General features: G+C 43.2%; 1 protein-coding gene across 1 annotated transcript in view; it reads left to right on the forward strand.

Annotated features, from left to right (window-relative positions):
• Window positions 1–8959: 8959 nt before the first annotated feature.
• The window catches only part of SHISA7 (shisa family member 7), a 44567-nt gene continuing 30123 nt past the window's right edge, over window positions 8960–23403 (forward strand). The window contains exons 1-2 of the mRNA XM_040415535.1: window positions 8960–9519; window positions 21259–21413. Coding sequence (XP_040271469.1) covers window positions 8960–9519; window positions 21259–21413 — 715 coding nt within the window. The remainder of the gene's footprint in view (window positions 9520–21258; window positions 21414–23403) is intronic.

Consider the following 23403-nt stretch of genomic DNA (forward strand, 5'->3'; position numbering starts at 1 on the left):
ATGTCATGGCCGTTCCACAAAAAAATACATGTCCTGTTATTGTCAGCCTTACGGACAAGGATAGTACTGTTCTATTAGGGGCTGTCTGTTCCGTTCCGCAAAATGGGGAATGCACATGGACTGTATTTTTTGTGGATCCTTTTTTTTGCGGCCGTGTGCGTGAGCCCTTAAAGGGGCCTTCCCAGATTTTTCTGTCCCCCCTCCCTATGGGTATAGTGATGTATTTTCAGTCTCCATTACTGTTTGGCAATTAGATCATGTGACCACGGATGAGACCTGGGGGATCCCACAGCATCTGCCACGTGGACAGGAAGTCAGTTTCTCTATTCATCCCATAGAGTTGCTGTCATAGAAATGAACAGAGAAACTGACTTCCTGTCCACACCCTGGATGCTGTTGGATCCCGCGGGTCTCATCAGTGGTCACGTGATCAAACTGTCAAAAGTAATGGAGGCCGAAAACACATCAATAAATCCGTAGGTAAGGTTTTTAAACAATTTATATATTCCAGCACATTTACAAATAAGGGGGTACCAAAACACTTTTTGGAAGTATGGTAAACGGCATAATGGAAAAAAGTTGACATTTACCCTATTTAACTTCTCTTGGACCATATCTACAGTTTTCCGGCCCACTTCTCCTGTGTATAACCATACCAGAAACATGTACTTTGCCCAACCTAAATCCCCGCTATAATGCCCGAGAACAAGGCTATTGTGGCCTTAGGGTATATGTGGGCTCTGTAAATGGACACAACGCACCTGGGTACATTGGGTTCAGTTAGGAGCAAAATGTCCTATGCCATATTTTTTTGCCATCCTCAAAAAGTGGCATGGCTTAGTGAGAAAAGAGCTAAAGGCCTAGAATGTGACTTTTTGCATCAAAATGCTCTAAAATTTTTAGACAGGTAGTGTATAGATGTGCCAGATTTATAACACACCAGCTACCATGATAACGGTAACCTATTGGGGACATTTATCGAGATTGGCATCCCCACCCCCGCAGTCTTGATCTCTGTGCGCTGGAGTGAGATGCACCTAATTTATGAAGAGGCAGAAGAGTCATGAAGAGTCGCATCTCTGGCAGTCTGTGCACCAGAAACTGAAGTCTACTCCAGCTAGGCTGGCCCACAAGAGTACCAGAGGATCCTCTGGTGGGCCCCCAGGCTCTGATACCATAATGGGCCCCAGTGGTCCAAGGGAAAAAAAAATATTTGGAGCTGGCTTTGGAACTAATCACTTGCCTCTAGTCTATGACTTTGTTTCAGCACTTATTAGACTTTATTGATAATACGTGGTTTGGGTCCCGCGAAAAAACGCTTATGTACACAGACAAATTGAAATGAATGGGTCAGGATTCAGTGCGGGTGCTATACGTTTAGGGACCTAACTCCACTCAGGGTAATATGTTATCAGAGAATTGTTTAAATTATATTTAAATTTTCCATGACTATCTATATATATATATATTTTTAATTATCTGGCCACTAGGTCTACTAATATGCTGAGACTTCCTGTTCTGTTCAGGTAACTTTTCAGTAGCTATCACATTAGCATCACCGGCAGAATTACAATGACAAGTATCACCTTTGTATGGATAACCCAGGATACACCATTCACAATAGGTGATATTGCAGCTTATCTTCTCCCTCCTGACCTCTGCACAGGTCACAGATCAAGTCTAGAAAACTCTGCCATAGAAGTCAATGGGGTCCCCTCCTTTCCATTGTGTCTATAGCCAGGGGCGGATTGGTAACTAAAAGTCGCCCTGGATCAAAAATGGTAAAAGTGGCCCCATGTTGTAGGTAGGTCCAAACTGACAGAAGGTGGGACAACATAATTAGGCAGGGCCAGCAATACCATAGTGCACAGCAATATACCGCCCCAGCTGAACCAAATACCACAGTGCAGCACAAAATACGGCCACCTGCTGAACAGTTTTAAACTGTATCGCTGTCCTGAGGACATAGATACAGTTGAATTCAGGATGACACCTGCGGCTGCTGGCCAGGTGCATAGGAGAGAATCAGATCATTATGTACCCGGCTGATGGCCATGAGGGGGCTTGGGTGTCCCCCAAGGGATCGACCCCCAAGGAAATTTCCCTGTAGGGTCTATGGGCAATCTGCCCCTGGATTAGGATTAGAATTATTTTTTAAATATAGATAGGGACATTAAACATTTAAACAAAAATTAGAAAAAAAATGTTTCATAAAAAACTTGAATTAAACAATGAGTCATTTTCTGATGACACTTTGCCGTTACATTCCAGCATCACGTTTGGCCTTACACTATTGGAGACCTGTCCAATTTATCTTCCTATACCTCAGTCCAAAAGTACCCTGATCCTTTTCCTATAACCACAGAATACTTAGCTTTGCGCACTTTCTTATTTGCATTTTAATTCACACCTTTGCACACATGCTTTTCCTCTACGTTCTGTTTTCTCACATCGGTTCAGTTCTCGGTACACCATAGTCACATCGCTACACACTGTTTTGTTTTTTAAAGACATTTATTAACATGTTTTTATAGTTAAAGGGGTTGTCCAGCTTTTTTTAAACTGTTTTAAATTTCAACCCCAGCCTGCTGTAACTTAAAAAAACAAACTGCAAATGAACAAAGATGAGGGAAGGTCATACAGTTCACCACTAGGGATGAACGAACCTGAACCTCACCGAGTTGAGGGTAGTGAAGGACTTCCGTTAAGAGTCATTCCGTTTTGATCCGTCATAATAGAAGTCTATGGCCAAGCATAACGGATCGTTTTGGTTTCCGTTATGCAGGAAGGAAAACAAAGTCCTGCATAGAAGAAACCAGACGGATCCATTCTGCTTGGTCATAAACTTCTATTATGACAGATCAAAACGGAATGACTTAAAGGCTTCCGTTTTGCATTCCGTCATCGAATTCCATTATAACGGAATCCATAATGAAATTCTTTGACTACCCGAAGCCGGTGAGGATCGGGTTCGCTCATCCCTACTCACCACTAAACTACTCTGCAAGGTCCAAATCCTGGGAAGTCGACTTATTGTCCGCTGAGGCATGGCATCCCACTCTTCTTGAAGGGCATCCCTCAGGTCATTGAGGTTCTGGGGTACAGAGTTACGAGCCTCTACATGGCGACTCAGCTGATCCCATAGGTTTTCAATGGGATTCAAGTCTGGAGAAAGTGCAGGCCACCCCATTTGAGGTACCCCAGTCTCCAGCAGCCGTTCTCTAATGATGCAACCTCGATGAGCTGGCGCATTGTCGTCCATGAAGATGAAATTAGTCCTGTGTTGTTCATGCCGAGGCACAATGACTGGATTAATGATGTTATTCAAGTAGTCTGGGCTTGTCACTGCACCATTCAGTGTACCAAAGTGTAGGGCCGTTCTGTATTGACTAGACACACCTGCCCACACTGTAACACCACCACCACCACCACCACCAAAGGCAAACAGTGGCTGATGCATTGCACTCTCCTTGACTTCTCCAACATCGTTCATGGCCATCATTTCTGACCAGCGTGAATCGACTTTCATCAGTGAACAGCACTGAGGCCTACTGGTCCCTTGTCCAGAGTAGATGCTCCCTGGACCATGAAAGATGATGATGACGCCTGTGCCTGGTGGTTTGGTCAGGTACCGTTTCAGATCATCTAGCAAGCAGACCATTCTAATGTAAACGGTTTTGAATGGTCTGACGTGACACGTGGGTGCCTCTCACCTCCTTTAAATGTGCCTGGAGTTGTGTGGCATTCATCATCCGTTTCCACGGGGTATTGTTCACAATGAAACGGTCATCAGTGTGGGATGTGGCCAAAGGACATCCACTTCTATGCCTTTCAGTGAGTCTTCTAGTCTCTTTCTCTGTTGCAACCTGCTGTCACGGCGGGGAGTGGGGGAAACCCCCCACCGCGCGGTGTCAAAGGGTAAAGGGGATCAGCCTGGCCAAAAGGAGTAATAAGGGAGCAGGTCACCTCCTACCGTGTCCCTAATCCTCTCCCTGACTCCTCACTGTATGAGCGGACCCCGATGGTAGGACGACTCATACTCAGAATTCCTAGAAACCCTAAGTCGCCCTGGTAATCCCTCACTTAGGAGCAGGGGAGAGACAACCTGTTCATCCCAGTCATGGAGGAACAGGAGTCTCTATCTGAGGCCAGGCTGCAAGGAGAGGGGAACACATACAGCTATAGAGATGGCAGGTAAGCGAGACCAGTAACACATTTACCTGCCACAGACACACTGACTGGAACCCGTGCACAAGTGCTAGTGCCCACACCAACATTAAAAGGACACAGCACACACCACAAACCACACAGGAACCCAGGACATCCATAGCTGCAATAAACATGAGACACCATAAGAACATCAAACATCTATGACCACAAGGGTGGCCCTCACTGGACAGATGGAATATGAAGACCAGGAGGATAGCTCCAGCATACACCATGGTTGGAGTACCCCTCAGCTTCAGGCATCTAGCAGAGGCTAAATAGCCCAAGCAGCCTCACCCACACACACATAAACCCAGTGTTAACAAAAAACTAGGAAGGGAGTTAACCCTTCCAACACCAGACAAGGGAAGGAAGCCACTTAAAGGGGAAGTGCACACACAAGCATTGAAAGCTACACGTTGCCGCAGGCAACAACATGCGTGGCAACCATGTCACGGCAATCACCCAGAAGGCCGAGACACTTCCACTGCATGCACAAACAGCAACACGTTGCCGCGGGCAAGCGCAAGTGTAGCAACAGTGTCACAGCGCACACCATAGGCCGTGACACCTGCTTATGACAATCTGTGACAATCTAAGCTCAGTGGCGACTTCTGTCTGAGAACATCCAACTTGAAGCCTCGCAATGGCGAGGTAATGTTGATCATTTGTTATATGTTGTCTTGGTCTCATGATGTAAAAATCTGAGCATCATGATGAGGAGGACTGTTTAAATACTAATCGTAATTGAACCAGGAAATTTATTGGGCGATTACTGGATCAAATACCTGTTGTTAAGCTCCTTGTTAGAGAACAGCAAGTTGTGCAATGTATAGTCTTGTCAAAGGGCTTCCCACTGAAAAAAATTGCTAAAAAATGTGGTCTTTGGTTAGATAAGATTGCGGTCTGCTTATAGAGGGGCAGCTTCCATAGAGTTTAATGAAGGGTGGGAGTGGTAGTCTTCTTGAGAGGTTGGACTATTACAGCTAGAAAACATGTCATATGGTAGATGTTGGGGGGAGAGGAGGATTAATCAGGGTAGATTTCAACATGGTCAACAATTTGTACCCTTGGGAGATTAGCCACTGGCAGAGGACTGACAGAAATATGCACAGTCGGGTAATTGGGTATGCTTATGGTGGAGTTATAGTGAGATATAGCAGGCAGACAAAAGTTATTTCATGTGAATGGCCAGATGATTATCAGCTGTAGATAGATACTAGATGGTTTTATAGAAACATAAGAGACAAGGCCCAAACCAGGTACAATCATTTATAGTGCTTAATGGGTTACTAACTTTTTGAAAAAACTTTTGATATGTCATAGAGACATATCAAAAGTTTTGATCAGTTGGTTTTGAGTGCTGAGACCCCCACAGATGACTAGAACGAGGAGTCATTCTTATCCCAGGTGAGGACGGAATTGAGAAGGGCCTGTGGACTTCTAGGGAGCTCATCTCCTACAGCAAGAAAAGAAAGCACGATATGCAAGAGTTTCTTTCTCCTCATCCCAGCCATCGTGGGGGTCTCAGCACTCAAACCTCCACTGATCAAAACTTTTGATATGACTCTATAACATTTCAAAAGTTTTTTCAAAAGTTAGTGATGTTATAACTGCTTGCAATACTAACCTGCACTGAATGAACTAACATGTAATCCGTTAATCAGGCGCACATACACTGTGTTTAGGGTTTAGTATTAATGAAAAGTACATTAATTAACATATAATCAACCTGTATAGAGGATAGACACGGGGATGAGGTCTGTTCAGTTATGAACTCAGTTTAACCCCTTCACGACATCTGCTATACATGTATGGGTCTTGCTATAGGCACCCCTACTAATTAGCTGACTAAAATTTGCATGGCACGTCAATAATGTGTTCTATCTTCATACACGTTCACACAGTGTGCAGTCTGATATTCAGCATAAACCAGTCCTGTCTTCCAAATAAGAGGACTGTTTTCTGTAGTCTAACTTGTTTATTGGTCAACAGGATTGTGAATGGGTAAAACTACAAGAATACAAGAACTTGTATAAGTATAAGGCATAACAGGTATCAGCAGAAAGCATAGAACAGCATGTATTATAACATTACATTAACAGAGAAAGCACATGTCCAAAATGGCTGCCTATACATAAGATTGCATAGCTAACAAACAGTTACAACTCCTTCCCTGAGTAACACTACAACTACTTGAACAGCTCTGCATAACATACTGTCCCTGAAACAAAGGTATATGTCTTACCAGATATACTTGCAAAAGGATGGTGGAGTTTAAGGAGAAGATATGCAGGAGACAGCTCTGCTGATGTCCTGTAACATGGAGACTGGGCTTCTTTCCCAGAATGCTCTACACTCCCACAATGCCTTGCCCTTTCCAACAATACAATAATCTTTATTAACAGACAAACAAAGTGTAGTACATTTTTAAGACCGCTAGATGGTGCTATTACCAAACTAATAACTACAGCAATACAGCAGATGTCATCTGTAATGATACTGAAATTAATCTCCCTGTGCTGGGGCAGAACACCATGTCCCCTTCATTGTTTACCAGGCACTGCTTAGTAGTGGCTGTGCCTTGTACATACATACTTGCCAAAATTTTAGTTGGTAAAATTGGGTCGTATAAGTTCCACCACGGGAACGACAAACCTCATCAGTGACTGCTCATTTATGTGTGTGGTTTGCATTAGTGCCACCGTTTTTCAGCCTAGGACAGACTAAATTTGCCAGGACTACCTCTGAAAATCAGGACAGTTGGCAACTATGCTTTTATTGTAGCTTGCTGCAACTCCATTTCATTGAATTGAATGGGCCTGAGCTGCAATACCAGGCACATCCACTATGAAAAATATGGTGCTGTGGAGAGCAATGGACTCTTCAATCATCTGATCGGCGGAGTGCTGGACCCCGACCAATCTGATGTTGATGGTTTACGCTAAGGTTCGGCTATCAGTATTTTAGCACCTGAAAAAACACTTTTAGGTAAGCTGTGGAAAGTATTTTATATGGGTGTGCATCTAGTCCCTGAGGAGCTGGTGCAGAGGATGGGAGTAGTAGTGGCCCTGATTAGATGTTGTGTTACAGTGTACTCCTTCAGGTTATTACTCCCTCCGGATCAGTGCAATGGAGATGTAGTTTGAAGAATCAGGCCAGAAGTAAACATATAACAGTCTCTTTTTACTTAAAGGGGTTGTCTTACTTCAGCAAATGGCATTTATCATGTAGACAAAGTTAATACAAGGCACTTACTAATGTATTGTGATTGTCCATAGATTGATTCATTTTTCCATCACATTATACACTATTCATATCTATGGGTTACGACCACCCTGCGATCCAGCAGCAGTGGCCGTGCTTGCACACTATAAGAAAAAGCGCCTATGCGCACTCCAGAAATCTTGTCGCTTTTTCCTATATTGTGCAAGCACGACCACCGCTGCTGGAATGTAGGCCCCAGTCCTGGATACAAGCAGTGTATAATGCGATTAAAAAATTAATCAAGCCAGCAAAGGAGACAATATGGACAATCACAATACATTAGTAAATGCCTGGCATTAACTTTCTCTATTTGATAAATGCCATTTGCTGAAGTGAGACAACCTATTTAAAGCAAAATATAACTTTCTGTACATCCAGTGGCTCCACATACAAAGTGCAGTTTCTGGCACCAGTTGAGGAGGCATGGTGGCAGCTTGGATGACTGTATATTGACACTTGAGGGTATGTGTCCACTGTAAGGTTCAAACTTGAGCTTTACCTGGCCTAGTGGTGGTTTTGGTGATGGGTGTCTGAGCTGTAGTCCCTCACCTTGCAGCAGTGTCTGTAAAGTAGTATTTTGCTGATCATTCTGCAGTCTTGTATCTCTTCTGCTTTCTTGAGACTGAATTTTGTTAATCTCTCTGGAGAATCAAATGTCATTCCCAGGAGTAGGAGCTATGGTGCGTGCTTCCTCGTTGTTTTCTCTGTAGCTAGACAGGAACTCCACCTCTTGGCAAGAAGTCGGACTAGCCCACTACTAAGAACAGGGGAGGAATAGGGTTGTTTGCCCAGTTCCTGCCAAACTTTACCATCCATACTTCATCCATACCTCATCAAGTAACATGAAATACATATCATAACAGTACAAAACAATATACAATTCCAGATACCCCCAAGTCTGCGGTACTGCAGGTGAACCTAGAACAAATCTGTATGCAGGTTCCTCTTACTTGTGGCATTGGCAGACAGTCTAATCCTAGAAGAATATCCTAAAAATATTTTTTTGGTCATTCTACGCTATGGAAAATGATTTTTGCTCTTTAAAAACTTTCACTGTTGAAGAATGTAATTAGTAGATTTATTTCATCAACCTATTGTATTTCACCTCAGAAATATCAATTGACTCAAGATGTAAAATATGGGAACTGGTTTCACATAAATTTTAACAATATAAAAGGGTTTTTCCATCCAAAATTGCACTGGAAAGTTGAAACCCAAGAAAATCCATCTTGTCGTAATGTCTAATCTTTGCTTTTTGTCTTTTAGGTTTTCTTCAGAGCCATTTTTTGTAATGAAGACAACTTTTTATAAAGTTTACTAAAGCAAACTAAAAAGTCGAAAGCGAGTTCAATGTACATGGTCCTCCATCATTCGTCGTTTGAAGACTTCGAAAGCACTGCAGCCGAACAGCGAAGGCTCTTCTTCCACCCATCAAAAGAAAACTATATTTGTTACTGCCTCAGATTGCCATAACTTCTCATCTGCCATGTATCATCTGTTAACGGTGTTAATCAGTATTACTTTAGATGCTCTTGGGGTGCACTCAGCTCTCAGCCTCGGCGCTGACCAGAGTCGGAAGCAGATGAACCAAACACAAGCATTGCCGATGCTGCTTGCTCTTATGAAGCGTCCCCAGGCATCCCAGAATGCCTCTTCTTTGGCATTGAGCCTGAACATACCAGACATGTGTTATGGATACTATGATGTGATGGGGCAATACGATGCCACCTTTAATTGTACCACAGGTACATATCGTTACTGTTGTGGCACCTGCCATTATCGCTTTTGTTGTGAGCATCGTCACAAGCGCTTGGACCAAGACAGTTGTAAAAACTATAACAGCCCTTTCTGGGCACACACAACCCAGCCTATTACCACCAGTGCTAACAGCAAGCTGAACGATCACGGACTTGCAGACCAGACCAATAGCACCGTCTATGTCATCTGTGGTGTCATTAGTTTCACCCTAGCCGTGGGCATCGGAGCCAAGATTGCCTTTAACAAGGCATCCCGGCGCCCACGGGGGAGAGAGATTAATGTCCCCAGGTGAGTTCGGTAGAATTGTTTTCATCAACTAAGTACAAAATGTCAATCCAATGTTGGTTTATGGTTTGTAGCAGTATAATATTTGCCATATGTGAATTTACTCCAATGGGATTGTTGTATTAACGCAGAGTTAGGTATTGACCAGCTGAAGTTTTTTTTATCAGGCAGTGATATAAAAGTCACATATGTGGCCTCTAAACTGTAATTTAAATTCAGTAGCATATGCAAATGAGGGCTCGCAAGTACCCAGGGGCGGCGTTAACTTCGTAGGTGCCCAGGCAGCTCTGCCTTATCGTCGCTTCCCCCCACCCATTCTTTCCCTCTGACTGCCCATCTACTTACTTCTTGTCTCGCCGAGATCCCGCGCCTGGTACGGCATCACAGTAATTAATGCGCATGCGCCGGCTAACGGCGAGTTAGCCGGCGCATGCGCATTAATTACTGTGATGCCGCACCAGGAATGGGCATCGCAGTGCGCATGCGCCGGCCGACGGACTCAGCGCACAGGCGCGGGATCTCGGCGAGACAAGAAGTAAGTAGATGGGCGGTCAGAGGGAAAGAATGGGTGGGGGGAAGCGACGATAAGGCAGAGCTGCCTGGGCACCTACGAGGTTAACGCCGCCCCTGGACACTTGCGAGCCCTCATTTGCATATGCTACTGAGATGATTTTTGACGGTTTTGTAAGTCCACGATTGCTCATAAAGGTAACGTTTTTATCAACTGTAAGGATGCTAGAAAGCTATGGGAAGGGTTAAAAAGGTGAAACTGTGATGACAGACTCCCTTTAACTATAATAGGGTCCGGCCGAGGCCCGGGAGCAACCCTGCAAATATGCTGTGAATTAGCTGGACAAATATCTCTGCGAGCAGTGCTTTTTGTCTGGCCGATTCCCGGCTTTCTATGCCGGAACAGTCTGCCAGAAGGCTGTAACGGTAGTGTGAAACTAGCCTATCTTATTTTTCTTGGCTTGTAATACAGTCCTGATCAAAAGTTTAAGACTACTTGAAAAAAGGCAAAAAATCATATTTAGCATGGCTGGATCTTAACAAGGTTCCAAGTAGAGCTTCAACATGCAACAAGAAGAAATGGGAGTGAGATAAAACATTTTTTGAGCATTCAATTTAATGAAAACAACGAATAAACTGAAACAGGCTGTTTTTCAGCTGATCAAAAGTTTAGGACCACACCTCCAAAAAAAAAACTAAACCCCCCCAAAACAGAAATCCAACTTCCAAACATGAACTCAGTAATGAGTAGCTCCACCGTTATTGTTTATCACTTCAAGAATTCGTTTCGGCATGCTTGATGCAAGCGTTTCCATGAGGTGAGTGGGAACATTTCTCCAAATGGTGAAGACGGCCGCACGAAGGCCATCTACTGTCTGGAACTGTTGTCCATTTTTGTAAACTTCCCTTGCCATCCATCCCCAAAGGTTCTCAATTGGATTTAGATCAAGGGAACACGCAGGATGGGCCAAAAGAGTGATGTTATTCTCCAGGAAGAAGTCCCTTGTCCTGCGGGCATTGTGTACTGTAGCGTTGTCCTGTTGAAAAACCCAGTCGTTACCACACAGACGAGGGCCCTCAGTCATGAGGAATGCTCTCTGCAACATCTGGACATAGCCAGCGGCCGTTTGACGCTCCTGCACTTCCTGAAGCTCCATTGTTCCAATGAAGGAAAAAGCACCCCAGACCATTATGGCGCCCCCTCCACTGTGGCGCGTAGAAAACATCTCAGGTGGGATCTGCTTGTCATGCCAGTAACGTTGGAAACCATCAGGACCATCAAGGTAAAAAAAATTCTCATCAGAAAATAAAACTTTCTTCCACCTTTGAATGTCCCATGTTTGGTGCTCTCTTGCAAAGTCCAAATGAGCTGTTCTGTGGCGTTCAAGGAGACGAGGTCTTTGAAGACATTTTTTGTTTTTGAAGCCCTTCAGTCTCAGATGCTGTCCGATGGTTTTGGGGCTGCAGTCAGCACCAGTAAGGGCCTTAATTTGGGTCGAGGATCGTCCAGTGTCTTGATGGACAGCCAATTGGATCCTCCGGCTCAGTGCTAATGAAAGTTTTTTGGGTCTTCCACTTGACTTTTTTGTTCCATAACCCTCAGGATCATTTAAGAAATTCCAAATGACTGTCTTACTGCGTCCCACCTCAGCAGCGATGGCGCGCTGTGAGAGACCCTGCTTATGCAGTTCAACAACACGACCACGTTCAAAAAGGGAGAGTTTTTTTGCCTTTGCCATCACAACGTGTGACTACCTGACAGAAAATGACAATGAATCCACATCTTTGCACAGATTTGGCCTTTTAAAGGCATGTGGTCTTAAAATTTGGATCAGCTGAAAAACAGCCTGTTTCAGTTTAATCGTTATTTTCAATTAATTAAATGCTCAAAAAATGTTTTGTCTCACTCCCATCTCTTCTTGTTGCATGTTGAAGCTCTACTTGGAACCTTGTTAAGATCCAACAATGTAAAATATGATTTTTTGCCATTTTTCAAGTGGTCTTAAACTTTTGATCAGGACTGTATCTAGAGATGAGTAGGCAAGATATACTTTACATACAGATACCTTCTATGGCTAGCTTCATACTAGCGTTCACAGATCCGGAAGGCTGTACCGGTAGTGTGAAACAAGCCTATCTTCCCTTTCTTCTCGGCTTGCAATATCTAGAGATGAGTAGGCGAGATGCCCAACAAAGTTAGGGCACTGTTACACCGTTGAGGATCAGGCTAAGTATCAGAAACCAACGTTATACCTAGCCCATGTAAAACGTGCACACAATCACTTGACAGATGAGGAAAATCATTTGTAAAGTGATTGGATCTTGGATGTGACACCTAAAATAGTTGTTTGTTTTTAATGATTGTATTAATACAAGAAACTTGCTCATGTATTGTGATTGTCCATGTTGCCTCCTTTGCTGGCTGGATTAATTTTTCCATCACATTATACACTGCTTACTTCCATGGTTACAACCAACCTATGATCCAACAGTGACGATCATGCTTGCACACTATAGAAAAAAGCACTGGCCTCTCTGGTGACCGGGACCACAGTAGCGCACATAGGCTGGCTATTTTTCCTATATTATGCAAGCACGACCACCGCTCCTGGATTGCAGGGTGGTCATAACCCCGGGAAACAAGCAGTGTATAATGTGATGGAAAAATTAATGAAGCCAGCAAACGAGGCAATATGGACAATCGCAATACATTAGCATTTGCTGAAGTGAGGCAACCCCTTTAAGTCAAAGAACAAGTGTGCAGTCAGACAGGTCCAAAAACAATATATTGACCTAAGTTTCAAAATTATCAAAACTCCCTCAGCCTTCCCCACACAAATTTCAGACCATTCCGACCGATCTTTATCAATTGACCATTTGCACACACCAATTTAGATGGGCATCCTTAAGGTCCTTTTCTTGTGAGCAGATTTCTGCCCATGAACGAGTGCCGACTGGTGGTATAGCATGTCAGTCGGTGCTTGTTAAAGGTGTGTTCACATGGGCCGATACCCTGCCCTAAACGAGTGCTAATCAACGATATAACAAGTCAATAGGTGCTCATTTAAAGTGCCTTCACACCAGGCAATGCCAACTGAAAGAAGGATGAGACTGTTAATATAGTGATTTCACCCCATGCACATTCCCTCTTCACACGGGAAGGTTTGCTGTCAACCAGCAAGCATTTTTAGGGCATGTTCACATCAGCGCTAGTTATTTCCATTGTTCTTCTCTGTTAGAGGAGCAGAACAACTAAAATAATGTAAATTCTGGCACAGAACTGACAGGAACAGTGCCAAACAGACCCCATTGACCGTAATAGGGTCCATTCGGTTTCTGTTCGGGTGCCCCCCTTTTTGGACGTGAAAAAAAGTCCTGGATGCATGACTTTTTTGTCCACTCTTTTTAGTGGAATCTACGACAGAGGCACCGACTGGAGCTTCCCATGCCCTTGTGCCAGCGTCGGACTGTTGATCCTTGGGCCCACCAGAGGAAATGATTCTAAGGGCCAACCTTCTGCGTATAGACCCTAATAGCAAATGATTAGCCTCAAAGGCAGCTCCAAATGTTTTTTTCTTTATCCTGGACCTTCGGAGCCCATTATGGTATCAGAGCCTGGGAGGATCCTCTGGTGCTCTGGTGGGCCAGTCCGACACTGCCTTATGCCTACACAAAAGAGCCAATGAGTCGACAAACAAATGTCTGATCAGTAAAGTATTTAGCTGGTCCATTGATCAGCTGAACAAACGTTCATCTGAATGTCCATTTTCGATCATAGGCTCATATTAAAGACTCTAGAGTGCCGTATACCTGTGGTGGTCAATGTATGAGGACGAATGTAAACAGGCCCTTAACCTAAGGCTAGTTTCACATCTGCGGCTGTGCTGTCTGACAGGTTACTCAGGCAGAGAATGCTGGGAATCGACTGGACAGAAACTACTGCATGGAGCGTTTTTTGTCTGACCAAATCCCGACGCACTTGCCAGGGAGTGGCTAGATCTCCAAAAGATTCCATTGTAGTCAATGGAGTCCAATGGGCAGGTGGCACTATCCAGGAATGTCATATCAGGAGAACTCCGGCAGAACAGCTTTCTGGAGAGCACAGCCACATATTTGAAACTAGCCTAAGCTTGTTTTTATCAGAGCTGGTCATCTCACGTCACTCATCTCAGGATATCTGAAGCCTAGAGGAAAGGTAAGGGAGGACACAGCCGTATGTCACAAAGTGCCTGTCCTCTATTGTCCCCTTCCCCCTAAACTAGCTAAACATACTGTCAAAAGGTTGACTAAAGATTCATAAGCAGGTTAAATCATCTCGAAAAATGTGGATTCAACCAATATGTACATAAAAGAGGTTATAGAAAATGGTTTTATATACTGGCATGCAACTGTAAGAACTGGACCGATTAGATGGTGCCATACTGTAAGAGCTAGAAGATCTTTCTAGTTCCATCAACTTTTCTAGTATTGTTGTATTTAGTGATGAGCGATGTTTTCAAAAATTCAATTTGGCCGTTTCACCAAACTTAGGCAAGAGATTCGATTAGTTACGAATTACTTCGTAACGAATCGCATTCCATTTTAGGGAGGGGGTGCAATGACGGGGAACGGCGATCACACCGCCCCCGTCATTTTCACCCCTCAGATGCCACGTTCAACGCTGATTGCGGCATCTAAGAGACACATTCAGCCTATTAGAGGGTTAAAACAAAAAAATACATACTCACCTAATCCAATCGATCGCGGATAGGCCGTTGCGGCCATCTTGATTGAAGAAAGCAATGACGTGACGCCTCTCAGCGATTAAATGGATTAGGTGAGTATGTATTTTTTGCTTTTACCGCCATTTCAGAAAACATTGATTCATTAGCACGAAGTGCCAAGAAATTTGGATTCATGGCAAATTAAATTTTTCCTGAAATTTGAATCGAATTCCACTTTGTTAACTTCGATTCGCTCAATACTAGTTGTATTATCTAAAATATGAAACAGGAAGTCAGAAACAATATAGCGGCACTCACCAGCAAGTCAGATGAAATGTGTCCTCACCAAAGACCGCCGTCACCTTGAGCTCTGAGCCTCACGCTTCCTCATTTTATGGATTATTGAAATAAATGGACATTCTAGGGATCGGTGAGTGCCGCTATATTGTTTCTGTCTTCTTGTTTCATAGTCTCAGATCCTGTTTTTTTTTTCTGCTGAGCACCACCTGTAGTTCTTATGGCGGAGCTCCGTTTACATACCTGACTCCACCTGTTTGTTGAATTCTTCTGCGTGATCCTCTTCAAAGGGACTTTCCAGGGCATTTTTTTTTTTAAAAATGTCAAAAGATATTTTATATTATATCATAGACATATTCATAAGGCACCATCTGATCTAAGGAACGCCTCTGATCTACGCATACATGGAAGATATGGTCATTTCATTATGTCATGTGACTACATGGATGAGCTACGACAAGCAAAGCACATGGAAATTGTTGCCTCCATAAAATAGGATGCATTCTGAGGCCTCTTTCACACATCCGTGATGACAACCATGACAAGATGGTCTGTGGTTTATTCGTGAAGATGTCCGTAAATATCTGCGTTTAGTCCATGTGTCCATTTTTTGCCCTCCGTGTATTCCATGGACACCGCTAGAGTAAAAATTTACTTCCAGAGAATCTCCTACTAATGGTCCATGAAACCCACTGACAGAACACGGATGGTATCCATGTTGTGTCGAGGGCTTTTATGGACTCATAGACTTCAATAGGCATGTTTGATCTGCATCACCGATCGTCAGTGGAAAATCACTGATGACTGAATAAACACATTGTATACAATGGGTACATGTGCTGTCAATGGAGAACACGGACAGCACACGTCCATGATTCACTGACATGCGAAAGAGGTCTTCGGGGTAGATATATTGGTACATGTGCAGCGAACCAGGTTCACAGGGGCAACACGTGAGGCTACGGTGGGTCGATGGGGGTAGTAGTTGTTTGTACTCACAATTAGCAGAGCCTCCCTGGGCCGTGATGGGGAAGACAGCACTAAATCCTCCGGGGCACTCTCTATTGCAGGAAACACCAGCCAGATGGAAGTTGAAGTGCCCTTGATGGTATAGGTGTTTAAGGTGCTTTGGTGGCTGGCCCCTGTGTTCATGACGCCAGCACCGTAAGGTGCAAATGTTGAGGGTAGTAGAAAGCATGAGTCAGTTGTAGTAAAACAGTGGAACTTTTACTTGAATCAAATGTCTCAGGACCGTTGGTACAGTTCATCAGTACAGTGCACTTGTATGGCATAAAGGATAATTCAGTAATTAGTTTAGCTGTAATCCTTACAACAGGTCTGGCAATTGTCAGTTGAGGAGTTTTCTTAATGCTGTTACTTTACAGGCAAGACAAAAGTTCTCTTTTTAGATATTTCTACTTTAAGTCCACTCTCTACCACTCAGGTACTGAATATAATGGTTTCCTTACTTTATATTAAGCAATCCAATAAGGGAGTAGGCAAACTCTCTGCTACATTATTTTATGCAGGATGTTCTCCTGAAATATCCAAGTTCACTATGTCCCAGAAGGCATTTAGTGAAAAAGGATTATTCTGCTCACTAATCATCCAGTTGTGTCCAGGTATCTTTAAGTTCCTCCCGGTCACTGGTGCTTGTGAGGTCAGCTCTAATCTTCACTAGATGTACAGTACAGACCAAAAGTTTGGACACACCTTCTTATTCAAAGAGTTTTCTTTATTTTCATGACTATGAAAATTGTAGATCCACACTGAAGGCATCAAAACTATGAATTAACACATGTGGAATTATATACATAACAAACAAGTGTGAAACAACTGAAAATATGTCATATTCTAGGTTCTTTAAAGTAGCCACCTTTTGCTTTGATTACTGCTTTGCACACTCTTGGCATTCTCTTGATGAGCTTCAAGAGGTAGTCCCCTGAAATGGTTTTCACTTCACAGGTGTGCCCTGTCAGGTTTAATAAGTTGGATTTCTTGCCTTATAAATGGGGTTGGGACCATCAGTTGCGTTGAGGAGAAGTCAGGTGGATACACAGCTGATAGTCAGTGGCGTACCTACCATATAGGCAGACCACGCAGCTGCTATGGGGCCGTGAGGAAGGGGGGGCCCTGCAGTGGAGGAGAGTCCCCGCCCCTGTCTATCTTCCTAACTGTCTCCCGTCTGCTGGCCCCGCCTCCTAGCTCCGCCTCCTGCCTGTTAGCTCCGCCCCCGCCTGATTCCTCTGGATTGCCACAACCAGTAATGAAGTAAGTGACGACTTGTAGGTGAGGACAGTGCAGAGGTGTATGTGTGTGGAAGGGGGCAAGGTCACTCAGCTTTCCCAGGCTATTCCTCTGCACATAGGCCATTCAGAACAGGAGGGAAGCTGGGTGTCACTACATTATGTAATGTGACTCAGCTTTCCTGATGTCCTGCATGGCACAAGTGCAGAGGCAGGAGAAGATATGAGGGTTGTGTTACTCAGCTTTCTCATGTCTCTCCACATGTGCCATGCAGGAGAGCAGAAAAGCTGGGTGCTATTACATCATGTAATGTCACTCAGATTTCCTGCTATCCTGCAAGGTATAAAAGCAGATAATAAGAACATGGAAAGGCGGGGGGGGGGGGGGGGGGTCACTCAGCTTTCCCAAAGACTCATGTCTCTGCACATGTGTTATGCAGGATAGCGAGTAATGTCACTGTATCCCAGCTGTCCTGCATGACACAGAGGATGGGGGAAGGGGGACACTCACTTCATCAAACTTTTCTCATGTCTTTTCTCATGTGCATGTGCCATGCTGGACAGCAGGAAAGTTGGGTGGTATTACATCATGTAAGGCCCCAGATTTTTGTCAATATATGCTGAACACTGCTGGAACCTACCGGATCCCATTCACTATAATGGGTCTGTTGGCTTCCAGCGTGAGTACTGCTGCACAAGATGGGGCAGGGGAGAAGTTAGGGAGGGTAGTGAGAGGAGCCAGGGCGCATAGTGGGAGGGACTAGGAACGGGCATGGGGGCCCAATCTAAATTCTTGCTATGGGGCCCAATGATTTCTGTGTACGCCCCTGCTGATAGTCCTACTGAATAGACTGTTAGAATTTGTATTATAGCAAGAAAAAAGAAGATAAGTAAAGAAAAACGAGTGGCCATCATTACTTTAAGAAATTAAGGTCAGTCAGTCAGCCGAAAAATTGGGAAAACTTTGAAAATAAGGGCTATTTGGCCATGAAGGAGAGTGATGGGGTGCTGCGCCAGATGACCTGGCCTCCACAGTCACCGGACCTGAACCCAATCGAGATGGTTTGGGGTGAGCTGGACCGCAGAGTGAAGGCAAAAGGGCCAACAAGTGCTAAGCATATCTGGGAACTCCTTCAAGACTGTTGGAAGACCATTTCAGGGGACTACCTCTTGAAGCTCATCAAAAGAATGCCAAGAGTGTGCAAAGCAGTAATCAAAGCAAAAGGTGGCTACTTTGAAGAACCTAGAATATGACATATTTTCAGTTGTTTCACACTTGTTTGTTATGTATATAATTCCACATGTGTTAATTCATAGTTTTGATGCCTTCATAGTCATGAAAATAAAGAAAACTCTTTGAATGAGAAGGTGTGTCCAAACTTTTGGTCTGTACTGTATATAGACTCACTTGTCTGTGCTGGGCTGCTGTGACTACTTGGTCTGTCCTCTCCAGGCTTGATCAGGGCCCAGAGGAAAGAAAGGCAGCTACATCTTGGACTGAGCCTGCTCTGCTCCTCCATACACTACCTTCCTGTAGCAAACCCCAAGCTATATACATATCATGTGGCGCCAGCACCACCTAGGGGCGAATAGATGTAATGACAATGCCAGCCTGAACTTAGGAATTACAATACATTAAATACATATACAGAAATTTAAGGTGACCACTTATACACACATAAGTGGGACACTGCACATGTTTACTATCCATCTTTTTAACGCATGACATTTTCTGAAGAAGAAAAAAGTAATGGAAAGTCCCTTTAAATATATAACAGATGTTTAACCATATATGCTTTACCTCCTAGTGAAATGTTGCAGATCATGTGGACAGCTGAACATGAGGTTCAAGAGCCTATGTCAGCCTGATCAACCCAATTAAACCAGGCATACTGCCTGGTAGGGCTCATTATGCTGATTAAACAATGCCTTTCCTTTGTCTGTATGTTACAGCTGCAGAAATGTCTGTGCTTTTATACATATGCAGATGAGCACTTGGAGCACCAGGAGGTGGGGCTGAATCTTTGGAGCACTGCTTTTGTAACACTCCCTGTGCTCTGCACACTCCCGCCTCTCCTTGATTGACAGGGCTAGATATCGGCATGCTGAGGGCAATGCTGTGTCCTAGAAGATTTTGACAACTGCAGTGTAAGACAATACCGGCTAAGTAGATGGGATATTTAAAAATCTCATCTTCACAACAGTTATTGACCTGCTGTGCGGATTTTTAAATCCACAGCATGTCAATTGATTGTGCACATTGTCAGCATAGATTTTACCCTTGGCAATGCAGAGAGTGAGATCTAGGGGAAATCCTCAACAAAAAATATAAGAAGTACGTGTGGATTTGGGCGCAGAAATGTAGCGAAATCTGCATGGAAAATCTGCATAAATTAAACTGCCGTGTGCATGTACTCTTATACTTCCATAGTTATTCAATATGTTATTTATTTTGCAAATGTACAACAATTTTTTTAAAGAAACTATGTAAATCTTATGCTGAAACATACATGTTTTAGGGGGTAAAACATGCCGTAAGTGTTTTGAATTATACTGCCATACCTCCTTTCAAATAAAGGAAGGAGGGACATAGGCATTTGGCACACTGAGCATCTTGTGACAATTTTAATGCAGCTTTTCAAGGTGATTCAGCATACTTGTAAAAGCCAAATGGCCCAAATAAAGAGTCCTCACTCAATAACCGTAAATACCACTGCCCGCTCCTATAGGCTGTCACATAATGAAAGTTTTCCTTATACCTTACAATGATAGAGGCCACACATATGTATAATTTTATGCTCCTGACCACCACCAACCGTGAACATCCTCATAATTGTGAACATCAGAACAAATTCCTCTTATTTTGCGGCTGAGGATAATTGGCAAGTATGCTATTACTGTATTATGAATACTGAATTTACTGAGATCCAATAATCCACAGACCCTCAAGAGCAGCAATACAAAAGCAGAATTTTAAGCAGATGTGTTGAGAACAGTCAAAATAGCTCTAGTAAAAAAAGCTACACCTTGGCTGCCATTTTGAGATATTTGTCTAAAAAAAAAAATTGCTAAAGATTAAGATTTGGCTGGAATCTAATTCGATTGATTCACTCATCTCTAGTTGCATTTTTCTCAACTTTTATATTTTAGGTTAAATGTAATTTAATATTCGATTTTTTTTTGCCATTTTTTAAATGAAAATGTTTTTTAAAATGTGTTATCTTTTTTTTACAGGTCATTAGGATTGCTGCAGTTCCATATATCTTATTTTTTACTATTTTTCTAATCAAATTTTTTTTGGGGGGGAGAATTTTATTAAATGTATTACATTTTATTAAACATTATTCCACTTTTTTTTGTCCCCCTAGGCCTGTGATGGCTAAACTACAACTCCCAAAATGCACACTTGCTTGGCTGTTCTCAGAATTCCATAGAAATAAATGGAGCATGCTGGGAGTCGTAGTTTCACCACAGCTGGAGTGTTGGAGGTTAGCTATCACTGCCCTAGGGGATGAGAACCTGTGATCTCCTGATCACTTACCTAATGTTTTGGAATACATACATATAGTACGCACATAGTACTCCAAAACATTATTGCCCAAAACTGACAGTCGAACTACTAGACATGGTCCAATAGGCAGACCTGGAGGCCACAGCTGTCACATAAAACCTATTGGCAGCCTTCGATCATGTTGCAGGATGCCAATGGGTTCATCTTCCTCTGTTATATTGCCATGACTGTGGTTAACAAAGCCAATTGGATATACACTTGCCATTGCAGGCATGGACACTTTGGTGAATAGGCAAACCTATGATGGGCCCTTTGTAAGGTTCAAATAAAGATTTGCAGGACACATATGTGGCACATAACGCAATACAACTTCTAGCAAACTTTCAGCGGTCTCTGAAGGTCGGTGATTCAGGGTAGTGGACGTGATTAAGTAACATTTGTTGTGATTTTTTTTTTATTAATATCATTGTTCCAGAGCTCTAGTGGACATTCTGCGACACCAGTCCATTCAGGGGAGCCACGGAGAGAGAAATAACAGCATTGCTGTGAGTTCAGGAATACATGATAATGGACCATCACGTCCTCCAAAAAACCTCTATAACCCAGTAAAGTCTTCGAAGAGCAACCATGGTGAGCAACCTGTAATATCTTTCCTGTATGGTAAGGGTACGGCCACACGGCAAAGCCATACCACGCTTGGGGAGCATGGCTACATCCTAGACACAACATCTGGCTGTACCCTAATATAGCAGTATACCATAAAAACACAATGGGGCAGATTTACTAATCCTATCTAAAAATACAAAGTATAATCAGAAATGTGGCGCATGGCTAGACACTTCTGTCTAACGTTACACCAACTAGTGGTTGGCTTACTTTGTGCCAAAATTTTATACCAAAATTTTGATGCGAGTAGTCACAATTTTAGCTGTACCCTCTTTCTGGGAAGCCACACGCTCACCCCTACGTAGCCACATCCCCCTGGTTGACCAAGGCACGATGGATTACTCTTTTTGGTGCATTTGCTTCGTAAATAGGTCTAAAACTTGTTGCAACATTATGGGCCAAATTTTAGGAACAATCACATTAGCCAATGCACTACTGAGAAGAAGAAGGCTGAAAGCTCAAAACATTGTAACCCCCTCCTGTCCACCCCACATAAATGAACATACTAATAGCATGGTTCCTGTGCCAGAAGAACTTTTATTTATGTGCTGTCCTTCATGGCATGCAGTGTCATCGCCAGGTTCAAGCTGTCATGCCTGATCTGGTACTGGCTTGTCTGGGGTTCTTAGAGCTATATGTAATCTTAACTCCCTTAATAACCAGGCCTGAAAAGGCTTTAAAGGGTCACTGAATTTTCATAACAATTTTGACATGTCACAGAGATGTAGGAAAGGTTTTGATGGATGAAGACCTGAGTGCTGAGACCCCCAACAATCCCTAGAAGAGACAAGAGAAGCACTCGCATATCATACTGTCTCTCCTCTCTGCAAGAGATGGAAGCGAGACGGGCTCACAGACTTTCTTTTGGATCAGTCTTTCTCTCCAGCAGCTTGGCGAGACAGTCTGATATGTGAGCGCTTCTCTTTCCTTGTTCTAGGGATCGGTGGGGGTCTCAGGACTAAGACCCCCACCTCATGAAAACTTTTCATATGTCTCTATGACATATCAAAATTTATATGAAAACTCTGTGACCCTTTAAAGACCAGACCCTTTTTTCACAATTTAGTGCACTTTTTATTTTTTGGACTACCAAAATAAGTTTTGCAACACTTTTTAGTGTCACCTAGGGCTTTTTATTAATGTTTTTAGATAATTTTCTTTTTGGAAAACTGCAAAAAAAAAATGTTTTTTTTTCAAACTATAGCTCTTTATTCTTTAAATATGTAAACTGACACCAAAACAGGGGCGTAACTACCATAACGGCAGACCATGCAACTGCTTTGGGGCCCAGAGCAAGAGGGGCCCAGTCTTAGTTAGGATTATCTTCTACTGGAGGTGAAAACTTGGTCATGACTCTACCCTTTAGGTAGAACAACTTTTAGCAAATGAGCCAGTGGAAAAATGGCTCAAGGGTGATTGAAAAGGGTTAAGACAGAAACCCTTCTGTCCTGTGTGGGGGGCCTGGTTTGATCCTTGCTATGGGGCCCCTCCTTTTCAATGTATGCCACTGCACCAAAATAAATTATTAAAATGGGTTCCTTATTTTGTGTCGGTCGCTTTGATATGTATAATATGAATCGTTTTGCATGCATGGGTCGATTGTAGTGACGGTTTTAGTAGGCGTGGGCATATTTCTGCTTTATTTTTTTCTATTATTTGTATTCTATTGGCGGATAATAACACTTTTTTTTGTATTTTGTACTTTTTCACAATAACTGAGCCACCCTAAGGAGCTAGAGTTACATGGGAAATTAGGGGGCTTTTTTCACAGGCACAACTGATCAGGGTCTGCTAAGACCCAGCAGCTCTGCTATACCCAAGACACCCACAGCAATCACATGATCTCTGGATTCAAAATATGGCGTGACCCAGCCGCTTCCTCTGTTCACTGAATAGCATTCATTCAGCGCTGCATCAAGCAAAGAAGAAGGCAGAAGCGGTAATAAACCACTTC

The sequence above is a fragment of the Bufo bufo genome, chromosome 1, assembly GCF_905171765.1.
Source record: "Bufo bufo chromosome 1, aBufBuf1.1, whole genome shotgun sequence".
NCBI lineage: Eukaryota > Metazoa > Chordata > Amphibia > Anura > Bufonidae > Bufo > Bufo bufo.